We start from the raw sequence: 22,508 nt of genomic DNA on the forward strand, positions 1-22,508 counted from the left end.
AAGTACTGGGACTACAGGTGTGCAGTGCTATACCTGGTCCTGGACTTGGAATTGGCCATCTTTCTAAGATTACTATTTTATTTGTTTGCTTTTTTCTATTGATACAAGGTCTTGCTATGTATTCAGGCTGCCTTGAACTCATCATGTAGCCCAGCCTGGCCTTGAATTTGCAGCAATAAATATCCTTCTGCCTCAGCCTTCCAAGTGCTGGGATTACAGGTGTGCACCACCACACGCAGCCAGCATGTTTGTTTGCTTTCAGACAGGATCCCTACTGAGCACATCTGGCGAGACCACAATTTTTTTTAATTTTAAAAATGTATTTATTTGGTTTTTGATGCCAGGGATCTAACTCTCAACCTTGCGCTTGCCAGGCAGGTGCTTAGGCCACTGAGCTAAATCGCTGGCCCGAGATTACTATTTTTAAAGGAGCTAATTTGTTTTGAATACATTTTAAGTATTTTTATTGCTATTCAGTTTTTTCCAACCACAGTTTTATTCCATTAGCAGGTTTCACAAAGCTATTTTGATGGTTCTTTTAATCAACTAATAGATGGGAAGTCTCTATATATTCATTCTTCCAACTGGATATTCAACCAAGAGCCTCACACAGGCAAAGCATATATTCTTCTACAGAGCTACATTCGCAACACTTTTTTTTCCTTTAGTTTCCTTTGGGGGGAAATAAAATTTTGTTTCTATAGTACAGTATATTTTACTCACTAAGTCAGTATGCTTTCAAAATTTGACTGTAAAAACCACATCATGATAATAGTTTGATACAAGGAGATAATAGCAGTTGCTAACATTTTATGTAGGTCAAACTTGAATGTTAGTTTGGGGAGAGCATCTTACCAAGTTTTGTGGTATAAGTTGGCTATTCTTTATGGAAACATCAGAAGCTGACAAGTGAAGACTTGTTTGGGATGGCATTGTTATCTTTGTAATGAGAGCTAATATATCCCTCTTCTAGTTTATCCCTCAAACTGGAAGAAAGAATGACATTTTCAGTAAGAAACCATAGACAAATTATTAAGAGTAGTGTTTTAGTTATCTGTTGTTGTGTAACAAGCTATATCAGAACAGAGACTTAAAACAATCATTTTATTTTGTTCTCAATTTTGAGAACTAGTAATTAGTAATAACTTGGCTAGGTGATTTGTCTCTGACCTTTGTGGCATAGCAGCATTGGTTGGGTTGGAAATCCACTCCCAACTGATTTCTTTACTCCCTTGTCTGGAATTTTGGAGTCTTTATTGCTCTCACTTGCTTCAGTTTAGTGGCTCATTTTCCAGCAAATCTCCCAGGCTATGACTTCTCAGGATAGCAATGCTTTTTATATGGTAGCTTGCTTTCCAGAGATGAGAAGCCAAAGTGCTAGGCTGGCTCAGTGCTCTTCTCAGAGCCCACACAGTGTGTTCTTCTGGTGATTAGAACAGTCACAAGGTTGACCCAGATTTAATGAAAAGGGAAAGTAGACTCTGCTTCTAAATGGAGGAGTGACAAGGTCACAATTTTCTTCTTTAAGGGAAAGAGTATTATCACAAATGAAGAACAAGGATGGTGATATTGTTGGTGGCCATCTTTGGAAAACGCTGTCTGCCATAACCCTCTAATTTATTTTTAATCTGTGTACCACTGTAATACTAAACTGATTCTGTTTCTTTGCTTAGGGAACATTGTAATATCTTAGGTCTTTCTCAACAATATAATAAAAATAAACTAATGGTTCTAATGTTCAAATGGTATGATAGAAACAGACTATGGAACAAAATCATTTGCTTCAGCTTAGATGTTTTATTCTGCCATTTGGTAAGGTTTTTTTCCTTTTGAAGTAAAACAATAAGCCACCTCTCATCAATCCATAATTAAAAGGACATCCCTTCAATAGTGTGTATCATTATTTTAATACTCTTTTTTGTTGTTACTTGGTGTGTATGTGTGTGTGTGTAGTTCCTCATTGTATTCCCTTCAGTAAACAAAAATAAAGAACAATTATGGCTCACACATACAAAGCAAATAAAGTTAAATAATAATTATGTAATTAGCATTTTGCCAAGTGTTGTGAGGACGTAATTAGGACAAGTATCCCTGTGTTTGGTTTACTTTTTCTAGTAAAATAGGACATTGACAATGGAAAGTTAAGTAACATGAATTAAAATGCAATAGAATGATGTAAGTGATATCTGATGTACGACCTGATAAAATGGTTAATTGATGATCAAACCGATAATTCCCAGATAAATTTTAGATGATAAAGAAATCAGCCTGGATATAGTAATCAGTGAGATTCCAGGGGAAAAGTGTAAAAGACATGAACTGGGGTCCCTTGAGAGGTTAGAATTTTAGACCCCATGTTTCTGATGACTTCCTACATTTTATCATACCCTGTTTGATAATATAATAAGGGGAAGATGACCTCCTTTCTGGAAATGGAATGAGGGTGGTTTCTCAAAGGCTGTGGTGGTGTACACATTAATCCCAGTACTTTGAGGCTCAGGCAAGAGGATCTGAAATTTGAACCTACCCTAGGCAATTTAGTGACTTAGCAAGACTGTCTCAAAATAAAAACCAAACAAAAACAAAATGATTTTTGCTGTGTCTTGCTCAGAGTATATCACCCTTTTCCAGTTTTTCATCAGAATCTTACAGGTTCTGTTGTCACTATCTGTTCAGAATTTATTCATGGTATTCAGACTAAGATCCTACTGTCCCCCAGTTAAACTAACATTTTATCAGGAAGTATATTAAGGGTTTGATGAAAGTGCTTAAAGTGATTACAGCTCAGTCTTTCTTCAGTGTATGGATATACAGTGAGATCTGGGATAGTTTAGAGCAGCTCTATTCCTGTTCCTTGGAGCCTGTTGGTTATATCTGAGAGGAGAGAGTACCTAATGGGGTAGCAGGGTGCTGGCTGCTTACTTTGAACTACTCATGTATGCCAGATGGATTGCAGATATGATTTCAGTTGGCAAAAGAATCTATGGTTGAAAAAGTCTGACAGTGACTGTTTTAGAGTGAAAACAACATGGATGCCTGTAATCCCAGCATTTAGGAGGTTGAGGCAAGATGATTGTTGTGAATTAGAGGCCAGCCTGGCCTACGTTCAAGGCTAGTCTGAACTACAAAGTTAAACCTTGTCTCAAAAAAAAAAAAAAAGACAACAAATCTCATTTGAGTGACATTTGTGTGAAGTGATTTTTTCAGGTACTGTATTGTATATATGTGTGTGAGTGCACACATGCGCAACATTTCTGATTTTAACTATAAACCATATTTTAAAATCGTATGTGATTCTCCCCAGTATCCACCTCCCCAGAAAAGTGAAAGATACCTGGGATGGGAGAAGATACTTTCAAATCTGGTGAGGCCTAGTCCTCATCTTGCATGTAATTTGGAAGGGAATTAAATTTTTCACTTCTACTTTATTTATTTATTTATTTATTGGTCTTTTTCCTTTTTATCGGTACCAGGGATCGAACTCATGACTGCCTGCTTGCAAGGCAGGCACTTACGCCGCTGAGCTAAATCCCCAGTCCCTTCTACTTCATTTATTGATGTAATGGTAAACTTTAAAATTTAATCCATAAGCATTGGTGTTACATAATTTTTAACAATCAGCTTTCCAGAAAACAAAATGAATGCATATATAAGTTTATTATAAATTGTGCCAATAAAAATAATGCTCACAAAAAAATTGTATGTGACTAAAACAATTTCATTTTTTTAATGGACAGATTTGGGAAATTTGATGTTATTTCAGACATTTGTTTTTTTCTTGCAATATACATAGCTAATTTAACAGTGTTGAAATATTTTATTTTATTTATTTTGTTTTTTGGATTTTTGAGGCAGGGTCTCCCTATTCAGTTTATGTTGGTCTTAAAGTGCTGGAATTACAGGTGTGTACCACCATACCTAGCTTCTGAAATATTTTATTATCAAATGAGGAAAATGGGGCTGGAGATTTTAGCTCAGTGGTATAAAACCTGCCTGGCAAGCATGAGGTCCTAAATTTGATTCCTGGTACCCCACCCTACCAAAAAAATGGGGATAATAAGCTGATTTTAACGGCTTGTGCCTATAATCCCAGCAGAAGGATTGCAAATTTGAGTCCTATTTTGTCAGTTTATTAAGAACCTGTCTCAAAAATAAACAAAGCTCTAAAGAGGTAGCTTAGTGGTAAAGTACATCTTGATTTGATCTCCAGTACTGAAAGACAAAAAACCCCAGGGATTGTAAAATTATGTTATTTTCTAAATGTAAGAAGTGAATTGATTCTCACTTAGAATCTTCTCATAATTTTGAGTGTGTTCTTATTTTCTGTGCAGTTGAGAAAGATTGGGGGTGGGGGCTTTGGAGAAATTTACGATGCCTTGGACATGCTCACCAGGGAAAATGTCGCATTGAAGGTGGAATCAGCTCAACAACCAAAGCAAGTTCTGAAAATGGAGGTTGCCGTTTTGAAAAAATTACAAGGTAAGTTTCTTTGTGCAGTTTATAATTTGCATGCTGTTTTGTTTTTTGTCTCCATAATCTTCAATTATTCCTTATTGAATATTCTGTTATCAGATAGGTATAAATGTACTGAGCATTTTTTCCTTGAAAATTTCATTACTAGTTAGTAATAATATCAGTGTGTGATTGTTCAAATTAATTGAAGTTTAAGTGTTCCTTTTCATGGTGAGTAGGGATGAGTGACATTTTGATAAGTAGAAATACTCTGCTGATTTAGAAAATGTTGTCCTAATTGAACATCATTATTCTGTACCACAAACACATACTAAGAAAACACATTTTTAAAGAAGTGCTCTCTTAAATCTGTTACTGTAAAACTTGCCATTTGAAAAAAGTTAAACAGGCATAATATACCTCTGAGATGTTTCTATTCATGCCTTTGGATGTTAAACATTCTTGAATTGCCTTAAGGAAGCTATTTTCAAATTGAAAGGATGAGTTTAAAAAATGCTATCACTATGGGTTCTCATTAGCTTCAGTTTTAGAGGATAACTCTTTTTGTCCTGTTGTCATTTTTTTGTTTGTTTGTTTGTTTGTTTGTTTGGTACTGGGGATTAAACTCACAAACTACGCACTTGCAAAGCAGGCACTTATGCCACTGAGCTAAATCCTCAGCCCCAACCTGTTGTCATTTTTGAAGTCCATTTAGTACTTCAAATCCCTATATTTTTATAGTATACAAACATTCTAGTAGTGAGCTTTCACACGTATGAAGGGACCTAGCATTAGAAACATTCATAAATGTGTACAAATCTTGAAAGTAGCTCATGTGTGTGCTGGGAATTGTGCTGCTGTGTGATTATGGTATGTGCAAGAAAGGACAGTGTGAGAGTGGACAGTAGTACAGAGCTTAATCAGAGCCCATGATGTCTGAAGCAAGAGGAAAAATGGTGATGTGGAGGGCTAGCTAGCACAAAGCCATAAGCAGTGAATATTTGTGTCAAAGACTTGTAAGACTCACTTTATCAGACTTACAGCGAATCTGATTTAGGAATATTCTCCTGGAATGGAACTCTTCTGTACATTTAGGACTTACTATACTACCGAATCAAGTAATGGACTGATGCCAGTCCAGTCTTGTATAATCCTGACTACATTGCTAGTTTGTATTTATTTTTGTAATGTTTAATGACGTGGTATTAATAAGATTAAAATGTTTGATCTAAACTAAATAAGGATGATTGCTGTTTGTCCTAATGTTTTCAGTTATGTGAGTTTCTCACCTAGTTGGCTCACCTGAATATAACATGTTGCTAATAAAATTATAATAGTTTAATAGTAATTTTTAGTTCAAACTTAGTTTTTCCACAGCATGCTAAATTAGGGAGACAATGTTGTTACAAGAAAAATAAAAAATTGGGAAATAGAGAAAAAGGTGGCTTAGTTATTTGTTGCTGAGACAAAATACCTGACACCCAAAGTTAGAGGAGAAAAGGTTTATTTCAGCTCCCAGTTTATAGAGGTTTCAGAGCATAGTTGGCTAGTTCCAGGCAAGGTGGCACTGCAGAGGGGCATCGCAGAACAGGTAGGAGGCAGCGAAGCAGCAAATAGCAACAGTAGCAACCACACCTGCCTCTCTACTTCATTGAGGCTACCTGCTCCGCTGTAATTTTTTTTTGTAACTTCCTGAAATAGAAGCAATTTGTGATGGAGAATGAAATTGCCCGTTTCTCAGTCCATTTCCTATGCACATCCTTTCTTAAATAATAAATTGCTATAGTATTTAGAGTTTATCCTAATTTTCCTGGATACAAACTTAAACAATTCTGTCAAGGTAAGAACATCACCTTGATGTTGGATCTTGATTGATGTGCTTTATTCATGTGATAAGAACTAAGTGAAAATCACATTGACAACTCTGCTTAGTCTCAGGACCGTAACCATTGACCCAAATTTCATCTCTAGGGATAACATTGTTTAAACTGGAATCTGAAGCAGTAGTATGGTGCATATCCAGTGAAACCAGTTGTTTATGATCCACAATTTATGACACACTTTAAAATACACCATCACTCAACTATAACAACCGCATTACACCTAACAACTTCATCATATTGTTTGTTTGCACCTCATATCTATTACTTGTCCATTTTAATGGTCTCTTGTGCTATGTCTTAATGCATAGTTTTTTCTTTTTAATAATATTGTATGGGGGCTGGAGATACAGTTCAGCAGCACAGCTCCAGTCTGTAAAGCACAAGGTCCTGAGTTCAATTCTGGTATCAAAAAATAAATAAATACTGTATGATTTTACTTTTAATGTTATTTAAAGAGGTAAAACCTCCTGTCCTTTGTCTTCACATCTGATCACTAATTATCCAACAGCACGAATATATAAAATGCACACACATATATTTTGTTTACTGTTCTAAAAATCATCTGGGCTTTTTCTGTTCATCTCTCTACTTCCTGGTCCCTGGCAAGGACCACTATATATTTGTCTATTTATTTATTATGGTGCCGGGAATTGAACTCAGGACCTCTCATTTACCAAGCAGGCACTGTGCCCCTGAGCTGTATCCCTGGCTCCCTGACAACAACTACTAATCCTTTTACTGTGTTCATAGTTTTGCCTTCTCTAGAATTTCTTGTTCCAGTAACTGTAATCACATAGAATTAACTTTACTCATATAGTGATATGTATTTAAGTTTTGTCCACATGTATTTATGGCTTGATAGTTCATTTCTTTTTGTCTTTGAATAATATTTCATTGTTTAGATGTGCCAGTTTATCCATTCAGGTACTGAAGGATATCTTAGTTGCTTGTAAGTTTTTGTACTTGTGTTAAAACTGCTATAAACAACCACCTGTAGGTTTTTGTATGGACTTGTTTCAGCTCCTTTAGTTAAATGCTAAGGAGCATCATTCCTGGATTAGGTAAAAGAGAGAGAGAGACAGTGAAACAGAGAGCATTTGTTGAGTTTTGTAAGCAACTGCTGAAGTGTAGATATATTTTGCATGCCAATAGGCAGTGAGTTAGAGTCTCTATCTCTCTATCTATCCTCATCAATGTTTGCTTTAGTGTTCTGGATTTTGTCCATCTAATTAAAGCATGTAATCTCTTTATTGTATTAATTAGCATTTCCTTGACCTGATGATGAGCATTTTTTCATATGCTTATTTGCCATATATCTTAGGTGAAGTGTCAAAGTTTTTGACTCCTTTTTTAATCAGGTTGTTTTCTTTTTCCTTTTTTTTTTTTTTTTTTTTTTTTTGGTTTCATTTTGTTTTGTTTTTTAGACAGTGTCTCACTGTGTAGTTCAGGCTGGCCTTGAACCCATGGCAGTCTCGAATGCTGGTATTGCAGGCATGCAATGCCATGCCAGAAGGCTGTTTGTTGTTTTTTTTTAACTGAGTTTTTGTTGTTGTTTTTTAAATTATGCTAGTGCTATGTGGTGATGGTGTTTAGTTTAGAAAGTTAATATATTTATTTAATATATCTTTTTTTTTTTTTTTTTGTCTTTTTCCTTTTTATCGGTACCAGGGATCGAACTCACCTCTGCCTGCTTATAAGTCAGGCTCTTATGCCGCTGAGCTAAATCCCCAGCCCCCTATTTAATATATCTTAAATTTAATCCCATTACCTACTTTTCCCTTCTCCTCCTCTTCCTGCTGAGCTCCTTCTCCATCTTCAGAAGTTGGCCTGGTTTCTCTTCTTTATGTTAATTACTTAATTATTAATTTATGTATTTTTTTAGATTTCTCAAATAGGAATAGCTTAACTGTTGCAAGTTATGCTGCTGTAAACATAGGTATGTATGTAATATTATAACAAGCAGTCTTTCATTCTTTTGAGAATGTTACCAAGAGTAGTTAACTGGGTCAAATGTAGTTTTGTTTTATTTTTGTTGTTGTTGTTTTCTTTTTCCTTTTTGGTTTTGTTTTTTGAGACAGTCCCACTTTGTAATTTGTGCTGGCTTTGAACTCACCATAAATCTCACAGTGAGTTCATGGCAATCCTCCTGCCTCAGCCTCCCAAGTGCTGGGATTACAAGTGTACCACTACTCCCAGCTCAAATGGTGTTTCTGAGTTCTCTCTTTTGAAAAGTCTCCATACTGATTCCCTTAGTAGTTGTACTAATTTACATTCTTACAAGAGTCAACATGCTCCTCCCATCCTGGCTAGCATTCAGTTTTGTTTTGTACTCTTGATGATACCAATTCTAACTGCACAGAGATGGGAGCTCAGTGTAGTGCATTTGTGTAGTGCATGTGTTTACATCCTTATGGGGAACTAATACAAGGATGTAAAAAAGACAGCATCTTGCTATGTAGTCCATGCTGGCCTCAAACTCACAGTGATCTTCCTGCTTCGGATTGGGATTAAGGACATGTGCTCCTAAGCCTGGCTCTAGTACATTTTAATTTCTTCTTTTTAATATCCACTTTCCCTTCTCTCTTCCCTCCATCCATCCTCTTCAGCCCCTTGCTTTTTAGTATGTTTGCAACACATAATGTACACATCTTTTTTTCATTCCCTTGGTCCTCTCCTCTTTCCCTCTCCTCCATCTCTTGATCCTGTTCCCTATTGAGAAAGATGTGTCCCTACTTCCTATTATCTTTTATTTTGCTCTTTATTTATACTTTGCATTTCGCATATAAGAGAAACAATGTGATATTTAAGTTTGCGTCTGATTTATTTTATTTAACGTAATAAATCTCAGCTGCCTTCATTTTCCTACAAATGACTCAGTGACTTTTCCTACCAGTGACTTTCTTTAATTGTAGAGTTCCATTGTATGTAAATACCACATTTTCAATATAGTTTTTGTCCCAATATAGAGGGGGTTTTTTTTGTATTTTTCTGATGGCTAGAGATGTTAAATGTTTTTTTTCCATACACTTCTTGGGGATTTGAATTTCTTTTTTGGGGAAGTATCTATTCTGTTTATTTGCTTATTTTTTTGAAGTTCTTTTTTAAACTTAGCATACTGGTTTTTATTAATGTATGTTTACAGTAAATAATAATTACATTCATTGTGGGGAGTTACATTTGTATAATGCATCTTAATATTTTATTCTTTTTCCCTCCCCACCCAATCTCTTGTTCCCTTTCTCTTTTGCAAAAAATTCATCTCCCTATTCCTCTTACTTTTTTTTTTAAGTTTTGTCTTTTTGAGACAGGGTCACACTATGCAGTTTAAGCTGGCCTTGAGTTCACTTTGTAGCCCAGGGTGGTCTTGAACATGCAACAGTCCTCCTGCTTTAGCCTCCCAAGTTTTACCTATCTTTTATTTTGTATATGTACTGTCAAAGCAAGAACACCTATTTCATATTTTTCTCTTTTATTGTGTGTGTCTGGTTTAGTTCACTTAAAATTATGGTCTCAAAGTGCATTCATTTTCCTACAGAAGACTGAAGTTTATCTTTCTTTCTTTTTTGTTTTTTTTTTTTTTTTGTACCAGGGATCAAACTCATGGCTTCACTCTTGCCAGACAGGTGCTCATGCCACTGAGCTAAATCCCTGGCAGAGTTTATCCTTCTTTATGGCAGAAAAAATACCCTATTGTATGTAAATATCACATTTTCATTTACCCATTCATCTGCTGATGAACAAATAAGCCTCTTCCAAGTTTTCGCTGTTAAATGGTATACTACTGTAAACATAGGACTATGTCCCCGTGATATGTCTTTAACTCTTTCAGGAACATATGTAAAAGGAGAATAGTTGGGTCAGATGAAATTTGTTTGTAAGGTTTTTGAGAAATCTTAAAAACAGTGTAGAAGGGTTCTTCCCCCATCTCCTCCCCGCGCCCCCCCCAGCCTTCCCAGAATTCGTTATTATTTGATTTTTGATGATACCTATTCTTTTTGGAATAAGATACAATCTCAGAGTTGTTTTAATTTGCATTTATCTAATGACCAGAGATGTTAAACACATTCTCATTTATGTGTCATCCATTTGTCATTTCATTTGCCTTTTTTTGGTACAAGGGATAGAATTTATGACCTTGTGCCTGCCAGGCAGGCACTTGTGCGGCTGAGCTGATCCCTGCTCACAGGTGCCCATTTTTTGACTGGGTCTTTTATTTTGTGAGGTCAAATTTTTTTGATTTCTTCAGAGGAATATCTGGAGAAATTTTTTTTCCGATTTTCTAGATGTTCTTTTCACTCTGTTGGTTGTTTCATTTGCTGTACAGAAGCATTTTAATTTGACATGACCCCATTTGTTGATTCTTGATATTATTTCCTATACTTGTAGAGTCCTGTTCAGGAAGTCTTTCCCTGTGGTTTCAAGTGTTCTATTTTATCTTCCAGCAGTTGCAGTGTTTCTGATTTTATCAATTATATTTTTGGTCCATTTTGTTTTGATTTTAGTATAGGCTTAGAGATAGGAGTATAGTTTCAATTGTCCGCACCTGGCTCCCCAATTTTCCCAGCACCATGTATTACAGAAACTACCTTTTCCCTAGTATATGCATTTGGCCCCTTGGCCAAAAATCACATGATTGTGGGTGTAACTGTTTGCTTTTGTGTTCCATTCCATGGGTCTAAAGAAATTTCAGTCCCGTATTGTTTTTGTTATTATAGTATATGGTATAGCTTGATATAGTATATGATGATGCTTCCAGTATTGCTGTTTTTTCCTCAGCGTTGCTGTGGTTATTGTCTGTTTCCAAATAAAATTCAGGATTTTTTTCTAATTCTTTGAAGAAGGTTGGTGATTTAACAGTGATTGCATTGAATCTATCGGTCAGTCATTCTTGTTAATATGGCCGTTTTAGCAGTATTAATTCTGAAAGTCAGGGACTGAGTATGTGACGTAGTGGACAGCACTTATCTAGTGCTGCCAGTCCAAGAAGGAGATTGTTTTACCATTTTGTAGTATCTTTTTCAGAGTTTTGTCATTTTCATCATAGAAGTCTTTCACTTCCTTGGCTAGATTGTTTCTTAGGTATTTATTGTTTATTTTTAAAGATAGAGTCATGCTATATAATGCAAGCTGGTCTTGAACTCGCTATGTGTATAACTCACTATGTTTGTAACTGTGGTTGGCCTTGATCTCAGAACCTCCTGCCTCAGCCTCCCAGAGTGCTAGGATTACAGGCATGCAGTACCACATGTGGTGAGATTTTAATTTTTTCAAAACTATTGTGAATGGAATTATTTTCCTGATTTCTTTTTTGTTGAGTTCATTATTGATGTACAGGAACACAAGCGATTTTTGTATATTAATTTTGTATCCTTCCACAGGATACAAAAATAGAACTCCAAATGAAATTGATTTATCGGATCTATAAGGCTTCTTGTGGAACTTTTTTGGTGCTTCTGTGTAAAGAATCATATCATGCACATAGGAATAATTTGATTTCTTTCTTTCATATCTGTATATGTGCTCCCAAAGTGAGTACCTTCCTTTCATATTTGTATCCCTTTTATTTCTTTTTCTTTTATTTTAAAGATAGTAAAATACAGCAAAACAAGACAGAACAAAGCTAATAAGGACAATGCAGTGAGGTTGGTACATAACTTCAGAGCAGGATACTGGGATAACAATAATAGCTATCATAGTATATCTTGTCATCTTCACAATGGCTTTCCATTCAATAAGGTATTGCAAAATCAAACCAAACACAAAACACTATAAATCCAATCAAAACAGAATATTGAATAGAGCAAACCAATCATAACAAAGCAAAACAGTGGAAAGAATACTGGCCTTCAAAGACAAAGATAGACAAGGTGTTATATTACATAATGTCATCCTCCCAAGAGATACTCAGACCTCTGGCCCCAGGTCAGCATAACAGGAGACACTGATTTATTTACTCCCTGACCCACCCACAGCTCTCACTGCTTACCAGGAAGGAAAGCTCCTTGCTTTCTTGGTTGGTCCCCCAAGTTCCAAGCATGGCTGATTCTCGGGAGACACTCTATTTCTTTTTCTTGCCCAATTGTTTTGGGTAAAGTTTTGAATATTATATTGATCAGGAGTAGAACCAGTAGATATGATGGTCTAATACCAGACTTTAGTGGGAGTTCTTTCAGTTTCCCCTCTTTAGTATGACGTGGACTTTGTGTTTATTGTATATTGCTTTTACCTTTTTAAGGTAAGGTCCTTCTGTATTTATTTTAGATAGGATTTTTATGATGAAGCAGTACTGGATTTATCAAAGGTTTTTTCCCAACATTATTGATAATAATCATGTGGTTTTATCTTTTATTTAACTGTGTAGAATATTACATTGATTGATCTCTGTGTGTTGATCCATCTTTGCATACCTGTAGCTTTGTTTTCTTGCAGTGTGTTGCTTTTGGTGTTAGGCTATCTGCTGGTATCATATAATTTAAGATGCTAGCAGTATTACCTCTTTCTCCGAGAGATTATAGAGAACTGATATAATGCTTAAATATTTGGTTGTATTTATTTATTCATTTGTTTATCTGCATTGGTGTTTTAGACTGGGTCTCTCTGGCCTCAAACTTGAGGTAATCTTCCTGCCTCAACTTCTCTCGTGCTGGGATTACAGGTGTGGGCCACCATGACCATCATTGGTAGCATTTATCAATTTAAATTATCAATCTACTAGGTATTTTCTTTCTGGAGAGACTATTAAATTTTGGTTTAGCTTCTTTACTAGATACAGGTATATTCAGATTGTTTCTTCTGGTACAAAGTTTGGTCATTTAAGTCTTTCAAGGAATTTTTTTTTTAACTGGGAATCGAATTTAAGACTTTGCACTTGCTATATCCCTAGCCCTCTTTTTTTGGGGGAGGGACATCTTAAAATTCTTAACTGGAGTGCTGACTTGTGCAGCACATAACACTAAAATTCTTAACTGGAACATTTTACTTAGTAGAACTTTCTTCCATCAACATTTTTCCCTGAAATATACTTAGTGTAAGAAGGATAAGATAAAGCATTGACATACATTTATTTATTTATTTATCTGTCACTATGCAATTCAGGCTGGCCTTGAACTCAAAGCAATCCCCCGGCCTCCTCCTTCCAAGTGATAGGATTATTGAAATGCCACCACCCTAGGTTAGCTTTTCTTTTACTTAGCCTTTTTCAGCCTAATTAGCTGTGTGTTCTTATTTTGTTTTGTTTTTCCATACTGGGTCTTACTGTGTACTACAGTAGATCTTACTGTGTAATATCCTTGAATTCACTTTATATACCAGGTTGGCCTGGAACTTGCAGCGATCCCCCTGCTTCAACTTTCTGAGTGCTAAGATTACACACATGTACTACTATGGCTGGCTATGTATTCTGTTTCAAGCTTTGCAGCCTTTTTTTTTTTTTTTTTTTTTTTGATATTCAGATCAACATTATTACCTAGTAAAAGGTGGCTGGGGATTTAGCTCAGTAGCATAAGTATGAGTTCAAGCCCTCGTACTGAAAAAAAAAAAAAGTGGCTTCTGGTAAACTCCATTTTTTATTTTAATGTCAACCTTGTTTCTGGCACAGCAAGGTATTTTAGGTTTTTCTTAAGCTTTTCCTGTGCCATATATTAGAATCAGAAACCTTGTGTTGGGAAATAGTTGAGACCACAGTATGACCACTACAGTAGTAATTCCTATTACTCTAACATGTGTCTCTAAGTGGACTTTATTAAGTATTGCATTTTGCCTTGTTTATTCTTACGTTCATTTTCAGTTTGTGCTATTTTATTTTTAAAAATAAAGTTATATTCTTTCCTCAATTTCAAGTTTGTTAAAGTGTATCTTTAAACTTTATACCTAGCTTTACACTTGAATTTATAAATTTATGCTATTACCAAATACAAAACCATTTTGTACTAACTATCATTCTTCCCTGAGGAAAATATAAAGTTTTTTAAAAAATTTTTTTATTTGGTATTTTTTGAGGTAGAGTCCCAATAGATAGTTCAGGTTGCCCTGAACTTACTGTGTAGCCCAGGCTGGCCTCCAGCTTACAGTGATCTTCCTGCCTCTGCCTCTGAAGTGCTGGGACCACAGGTGTCACCATCATGCCTGGCTTCTAGGTATTTTTTTGTATAACTGCATTGTGGATATTTTTTTCTAAGTAGGGATAAGAAATACTGATTTTCTGGAATAATTTGTTAGAGCATTAAAGGTGATCAAATCACCTTTGGATAATTAGAACTTAGCTCTGGAGATAATATTATACAGAGATACAACTCTTCATCGTAACAGAAGATAGGTACTACTGGATGTTCCAGAAAATAGTTTCTTTTCAATTCAGAAATTTGAGTTCTTCACCTTACAAATAGAAGAGTCTAATCCTTTCCAGAATTTAGTGTGTTGTAAAAATATGATTTAGCATATTTTTCAATCACAGGAAGTTTTGTTAGGATCTTTAAAGTTTCATTCATTATTCATTTGCTTTCAATAGTTATATAAAGATGTTAGGTAAAACAGATTTTCTCTAGAAATATTCTATAAATCTAATTTCTGCCTAATTTGTATGTGTATTCTTTCCATGAAATGTTTAATATAATGAAGTTTATTATATTGAAAAGTCAGTGTTTAGGGGCTGGGGATTTAGCTCAGCAGCAAAAGCGCCTGCCTTGCAAGCATGCAGTCATGAGTTCGATCCCTGGTACCGATAAAAGAACAAAAACAAAAAACAAAAAAAAAAAGTCAATGTTTACTGCCTAGGATTTAGCTCAGGTTCATAAGTGCCTGCCATAAGCGCGAGGTCATGAATTTGATCGCTGGTACAAAAAAAAATCATTATTTAAATTATTAAAGAGCTATAAAGTTTTCCAGACTTTTTATCTCATTAGCTTCTTTCTTCGTGTTGTGAATGATCATCATCCTCTCTTGAAGTCTCAAGTTAACAACTTGAGTAAAACAGATTCTCTGTTTTTTTTTTTTTTTTTTTTTTTTTTTTAAGACAGAGTCTGTCTATGTAATTCAGGGACTTGATTTCATTATGTAGCCCAGACTGACCTCAAATTCTGCCTCAGCCTCCCAGGTGATGGGATTACAGATGTGCATCATCATGCTCAATTTAAAGCAGAGTTTTGTGCCACCGAAGCAGTACCTAGTAGAGGCCAATCTGCTGTTCTAAGCCCATCGTATGTGCCTAAAAGATACCTAAAAGATGTTGCAGCTCAGACAGGAAAAGAAAGGCATGGCTGCCTCCTGTGCCAGACACCTGGTACACTCAGGGACAAGGCAGCTGCTCCCATAAACACTTATATAGGACATGTTCGCCTCACTAAGGAGCTGGCAAAGATATAAGAAACACAGTAAATAATTTTTTTTATTATGGAGAAGAAGAAAAAAAAACAGAAATAGGGTACAAGTTATACAGAATTTCAGAAAAAATAAACAATAGAAAATTACTAGTTAATAGATTACATACTGTTATCTTAGAAATAGTTGTTCAAGTTACAAAATTAAAGCATATAAAGTAGACTTTCAAACAGTGGGACTGGAAACAGTTTTTTTCAGTGATCAACAAAACTCAGTAATATGGTTATCTATCTTATACACTTAAATATATATGTTGTTATATTCTTTAGAGCACTTTCTTTTCCTTTCTTTTGTACAATGACAATTACACATTTTGGGTTTTATTACTCCTACAGTTCTTTCTATTTTTTTTTTTTTTGAAGAAAGTAAAACCAAATGTGACATAACAGGACAGAGTCAGTCAAATCAGAAGGATGAAGGATGAACATAATAGATAATGTAAAAACAAAATACCAGGTGATCAACAATGGTTACCATATTGCCTCTTGCTATCTTAAAAAGAATTGCCTATATCATCAGTTATAATAAAATTGAACAAAACAGTAAAGATTAAAACCAAAATATTGGAGACATTACAGGGCTTTAAAAGAAGATAATAGTCAACCGGAATGGGCGTCATAATGAATCTTATTGTCTTTACAGTTGTTACCTATACTTTCGAACTTGGTACTATCAAGCAAAGCAGAATAGAGGAAAATCAGTCAAAGCAAGATGGTGAGGGCTATACAGGGTTTCAAATCAAGTTAATAGGAAATCAACGTGGGTTACTATAATGTGTCCTGCTATTTTTTCCCCTTAATTAAAAAGTAAATAATTAAAAAAAGAGAGACTGAGATAAAAGAGGGCATAACAACAAAACAGCGCTGGTCAAAGCATAATCATTTAAGCAAAATAGTGTTTCACCACAAGACATCCGACATAAAAGTAGTTACCATAATGTCTCTTTCCTTGAAATCTTTGAGTATAACGTCGTATACTGTAGCACCAAACATACCAAGACAATGTAAAACCACTCAAGAGAATGACAATATTACAGGGTATTTAGAACTAACTATCAGAAAATGAACAATGGTTTCTGTATAAGCTCCTTGTCTATAAAAGTTTTTGCTTATATTATCACATATAATAAAATCCAATAAGATACAACCTGTTAAGACTGATGGAGACAGAAAAGCTGGATGGGACTTCAAAGCAAGATGATACTAAATCAGCACTAGCTATTATGATGTCTTGTTTTCTCTAAAATAGCTGTTCCTACCATCCGATCTTCTCTGCCTCATTTCTGTTGAGCTCTTTTTCTGTCGTTTGTTGTCAGTTTGTCTTCTTCATTTTGTTTTCTGCTCCATTCATTGTGGCCTCTCTGCCACTGTTTCTGAAGTCTTGGTATTTTCCTTTTTTAGAATATCCTATAGTATTCTCTGTAGTGTTGAACTGGTGATTGCAAATTCTAGTTCCCCTTTATCCTGGAAGCACCTTGTTTTTCCATCAATTTCTAGGGACAGTTGTGCAGGATATATCAATCTTGGCTGGAGGTTGTTATCTTTCAAAGCTTGAATTATTTCCCCCCACGCTCTTCATGATTTGATGGTTTGTGCTGAGAAGTCTGCTGTAATTTGATGGGTGTTCCCTTGTAAGTGATCTGTTTCTTGTCTCTGACGGCTTTTAGTATTCTGTTCTCCTATTGGATTTCTGGAATTTTGATTATTATATGCCTGGGTGTAGCTCTGTTTGGGTTGTAGGTGGCTGGGGGTCCTGTACACTTCATACATTTGAGTATCTTTACCTTTTGCTAAATTAGGGAAATTCTCTTGGATTATTTCTGTGAATAGCTTTTGTAGTCCATTGTTTGTGTCCCTACTTCTTTTATGTTCTTAATTCTTAGGTTATAGATCCTCTTACAATCTTCTAGCCTTTGTATTATTGCTGTTTGTTGTTATTTTTAAGTTTTTCATTTCATGCTCCCATATTACAAGTCTGCTCTCCAATTCAGATAATCTATCCTTAGTTTCTTTCAAGCTGTTATGCCAGTTTTTAATAGAGTTTTTAGTTTCCTGGTAATCTCTTTGAACCTGCTTCATGTATTCTATGTTTTCTCTATTTTCTCCATCAAACAATTCTCCCCTTTTTTTCTGTTCTTCCATTCCACCATGTTTTTTCTTGGGCAATGCTTAGCATTTCTCTAACTATTCTACTTATATCTTGCTTTATTTCATTAAATACTTCATTTTTAAACTCGTCTATGAGGCTCTGGAGATATCACTTTATGTCTATTGGTGCCGTGTCTGATATTGCATGTTTTTTGTCTTCCTTTGCGTTTCCCTTTCCTGGATCAGTGTTCTCAGGATTGAGGATTGAGGACCCTTTCTTGTTGCTTCCTCTTCCCATACTTTTTGTTCCTTCCATACAAGCGAATGTAGGAGGCCCATTTTTTTTTTCTCTTTTTCTGTTACAGTTCCTTTGAATTGCGCCGGCTAGGTGTTCCGGCCCACTGCAGGGTACTAGGGAGACACAGACCTCAGCAGCCTCTGCTGGGCCTGCCCTTCCAAGTTAACTACTGAAGGTTTCACCACTAGGGTGCACCTCCAGGCACTGGGACCTGGTTTGGGCTAGCTTACTGAGTCTTAGTCAGTGGCGTCATGCAGGCCAGGCACTCCCCACCAATCCCACTTGAGAGGGGAATGTGTGACTGAAGTCACTGCAGCACCCTGTTCTGGCAAGTCTGCCTGGTCCCAGTATGTCCTTTGCTGGAGCCTCCTACTCTATGAAAGAGTCCCTGTTCCGCTCACTCACCGCAGGTCGAGGTAGGGCTCCCTGCTAGTCCCACTATCATCTCCGTTTGCAGATTCCCGCTCTCAGAGCTTTCGCACATCTCTGTGCCTGCCCTGCAGATTTGGACGCAGCAGCGGCAGCAGGAAATTCAAACTGAGGCTTCCAGTGGTGTGGGTTCTAGCTTCCGCGCTGAGATTTTATCTGTTCCTGTTATAGCATAAGGGTTGCATTTCCAGTTGGTTTCTCTCAGCTTAGTTCGTTCCTGGGTCGGCAGGGTACATCTCCCCTCGCTTAGGACTCCTCACACGGCACCGCTCCTGGATTCTAAGTTGGTAATCTCAGAGAGCCTCCGTGGCTGCTGTTATTTGTCTGCCATGTTCTCCTGGAAGTTCCCATTGTTTTGTTTTGATTGATTCATTTCTGTTTTTTTTTTTTTCCTCTTCAGAATAAAAAAAAAGGGGGGGGGCCTTGGGATGTAACTCAGTAACATAGCACCTGCCTGGCAAAGCACAAGGTTGTGAATTCGATCCCTAGTACCAAAAAAATAAAAAAATAAAAAGAAAGAGAAAACAGCAAACAAGAAAAAAAAGTTGAGCAAATATTATTTTTGATAACTAAATGATTTTCCCCCCAAGTATCGTAATGGGGAATTAAATTGTGTTGCTCCATGTAAAGGCAAGGGGAAACTACATTTTTTCCTTATAGTATGAGGGGAAAGTGACTGTGTTTTTATTTTCAGGGAGTCTTTCTTTGCCTTGAAGTATTGTTCCTGGATTTTATTTTTGCCTTATAGGCTGCAGAGCAAAAGATAAGAATTGAGAAGAAGGGTAACTATTACAAGTGAGCAACTATACCTCTTTTGCCTTTCTTATAGACTGTTCCTTTCCCTGGTTATAAGAATATAAAAAATATGCAGTTTCTGGATTAGATCATTTGTCTATCCAACATAGAAGACTGTCAAGGAAACTTACTCCACGGGACCTTTAACTGGAGAGCATAGGAATTGTACTCTCGGAACTAAAAATTTTTATTTTATTTATTTAGGTACTGGGGATTGAATTTATGACCTCAAACTTGCTAGAGAAGCGTTGTGCCAATGAGCCTGTATCCCTGGCCGAGATTTTTGTTTGTTTTTTAGACAAGCTCTTGCTATACACTTCAGGGTGACCTCAAAATTGTGGCAGTCTTCCTGCCTCAGTGTTCTAAGGGTTGAGATTATGGATATGTGCCACCATACCTGCAAACTGAAAATTTATGGATATACTTTTATTTAAATCTTATTCTTTCTTATTTGTGTTTGTTTTTGTTTTGAAACAGGATCTTGCCATGTAGTTCATGGTGGCCTTGAACTCTGTGTAGTCAAGGCTGGCCTTGAACTCATAGTGATCCTCCTGCCTCAGTTTCTTGAGTGCTGGAATTATAAGCATGGGTCATCATGCCTGACTACTTAGAGAAATTGGATAAACATAAATTCTTTTAAGGAGCAGAAATCCTTTTCCTTGAAATGGAATGTGTGTGTATATCTCTATATACACATTTATAGATGCTATATATGCCCAAAGAAATTCTGGTATTTCATATAGCATAACAAGCCTTCAGAGAGTTGAAATTAGAAGGGGTTAGGGAAATAGGTGATCAAAGTTTTTCCTTTTACACCCTTTGGTGCTTAAGACATTTAAGAGAATAATACATATTCTTTTTATGTAAAAATAGGCTGTAGTGGAAATTATAAATATCTTAAATATCCATTCTTAACTCTTTAGATTTTGGTATGTCTGAAAATAGTATAATATATTGTAATGTAATTAAATCTGTTCTGGCGGTGTGAACTATAAATAGTGGGGAATACCTCATTGTGGTGAAATCTACAGCAGTGAGTACTAGCTGATAGGACTATTGATCTTGAGTATTAGGCTCCTTCATTATCTTTTTTATTATCTATAGCTAATATTCAGGGTTTTTTTTTAATCTTTTTTGAGACGGGGCCTTACTATGCAGTTCAGGCTGGCCTTGAGCTTACTTTGTAGCTCAGGCTGGTCTTGAACTCGCAATGATCCTCCCACCTCAGCCTCCCGAGTGCTGGGATTACAGGCATGAGCCACCATGCCCGGCTTAATATTCAGTTTTAAAATTGTATTTAGGATAAAAAATTTTAAAATCAAACTCAAAAAATACACAAGTAAAACCTTCTCTCCCAGCCTATTTTCCTTCTCCAAAATTTAATATGTTCATCTTGTTTTTTCCCAGAGCTGTTCTGTACATACTATATGTGTACATAAAATCATATGAAATAATGTACAATTATATATGATTTTTATAGAACTTCCCTCCCTTATTGCCCCCAACATATGGAATTGTACTATGTGTACTGTTCTGCAATTTGTAATCTCTTAGATTCAACTAGTAAGACTCATTCTCTGTCTACTTTAAAGTTCTGCAGCAGTTATCCTTTAAATCTACTGATCAAAAATAAATGAATAAAAAATAAAATCAGACATTTCACTCTGCAGCCCTTGAAGGCCTTTCCTTTCTCAGGTGAAGCAGCCCCTCCACTTTAGTGTGGCATGAAAGACACAGAAATAATCTGGCTTGTTTCTCCTGCCTCTTCTCTTCGAACTCTTTTAGATCATCCTGAACTTTTTGGTTTCTTAGTTTATAGCCTCTCACTTGTGAACTCCTTCCTTTGTCTCCTACTTTGAATAACTGCTGTTTTTTCATGTTTAAAAATGTATAATATGTAAATTGGTGTGGTGGTGCATGCCTGTAATCCCAGTTGAGGAGGCTGAGGCAGGAGGTTGCTGAGAGTTTGAGGTTAGCCTGGGCTGCATCTTGAGTTCAAGACCATCCTTAACTATATAATAAGATCCTGTCTCAAAAACTCAAACCGAAATAAAACAAATATATACTATGTGATAGTCTTAATATTTTAAAAATCCGTATGAAAATGATTGAAAGAAATAAAATATAATTAAGAGCTTAAATTTTTTATAAATATATATTGTTCAAAAGTTGCAAATGTTTAAAATTATAATCCTGCTATTTTTTTTCCCTTTTCCTCAGTATATGTGTATGTATTCATTTATTTATTTTACTGTACCAGGGTCTTTGCACTAAGTATGTTCTCAGCAGTTTGTATAATTTTATTGTTTTGAGAACAGGGTCTCTCTAGGTCACTATTGTCCATGCTGGGTTGGGTTTTGTGTTGTGTTTTGTTTTGTATCAGTGTTTTACTACAGAAACAGACATAACAAGGTACACGAATATATAAGAATTTATAAAATTGGCTTGCAGTGGCCCAGGCTGGGTTTGAAGTCACAATCTACCTGCCTTAGCCTCCCAGATCAGATTATAGGCAGGCATGTACTACCATGCTCAGCCTAAATTTTTTAATTTCTTAAAATCAAAGTTATACAAGTAGTATAATCAGTTATACAAAGCTTTTTATGAACAGCAATAGTCCAGGTTCTGGTTCTAGATAAGATGTAGTAAGCACACTTCACCCTGTCTTTCCCACTGAATGCAGCTATAATACGTGGACAGAATGCTTGGAGTGGCTATTTGAGGACTCAGAAAAGTAAATAGTAAGAGGCAGATTTGGGGAAGAAGACCAGAATTCAGAGTACCACTGAGCCAGCGGTGAGTTTAACATTTTTTTCCTACCAGTATGTACCAGCCTGAACATAGTGTATCCTGAAATTTGGAAATGAATATTCACATGGGTAGAAAGAGCCCTCTGGAGATGTCCTCTAATTCTTACTCATGTATGGACATTTCACATTTTCTGTTCCTTTTGTTGTTGTTCTTTGTTCGTTTTCTTGTGACCAGGCTTCAAGCAGTCCTTGATGGTAGCTGCAGTGGCCTCCATGGAGGCAGTCAGGAGCTTGAATTTGCAGTGATCCTACTGCCTCACCTTCCCCAAGTGCTACGATTACAGGTGTACCCTACCATACCTAGCCTCTGGTCAGTTCTTGAAACATGAACTTGACTGGGTTAGTTACTGGCTGAAACAAAAATACCTACATTTTTGGT

At 36.0% G+C, this 22,508-nt stretch overlaps 1 protein-coding gene across 6 annotated transcripts in view; it reads left to right on the forward strand.

Annotated features, from left to right (window-relative positions):
• Ttbk2 (tau tubulin kinase 2) overlaps positions 1-22,508 on the forward strand; it is a 160,109-nt gene that overhangs the window by 56,967 nt on the left and 80,634 nt on the right. For 2 of the 6 annotated variants that reach the window (XM_003475448.5, XM_063249552.1), the window contains one exon: positions 4,332-4,479. The exons of 1 other annotated variant lie outside the window; for it this stretch is intronic. In XM_003475448.5, the coding sequence (XP_003475496.2) occupies positions 4,332-4,479 (148 nt within the window). Of the gene's footprint in view, positions 1-4,330; positions 4,480-22,002; positions 22,116-22,508 lie in introns of those variants that run through there. 3 more of the 6 variants (XM_013158800.3, XM_023567543.2, XM_063249555.1) reach the window with 3 other exon arrangements.

This window comes from Cavia porcellus, unplaced genomic scaffold (genome assembly GCF_034190915.1).
Source record: "Cavia porcellus strain 051 isolate PalLab524CR breed Dunkin Hartley unplaced genomic scaffold, mCavPor4.1 scaffold_6, whole genome shotgun sequence".
Classification (NCBI taxonomy): Eukaryota; Metazoa; Chordata; class Mammalia; order Rodentia; family Caviidae; genus Cavia; species Cavia porcellus.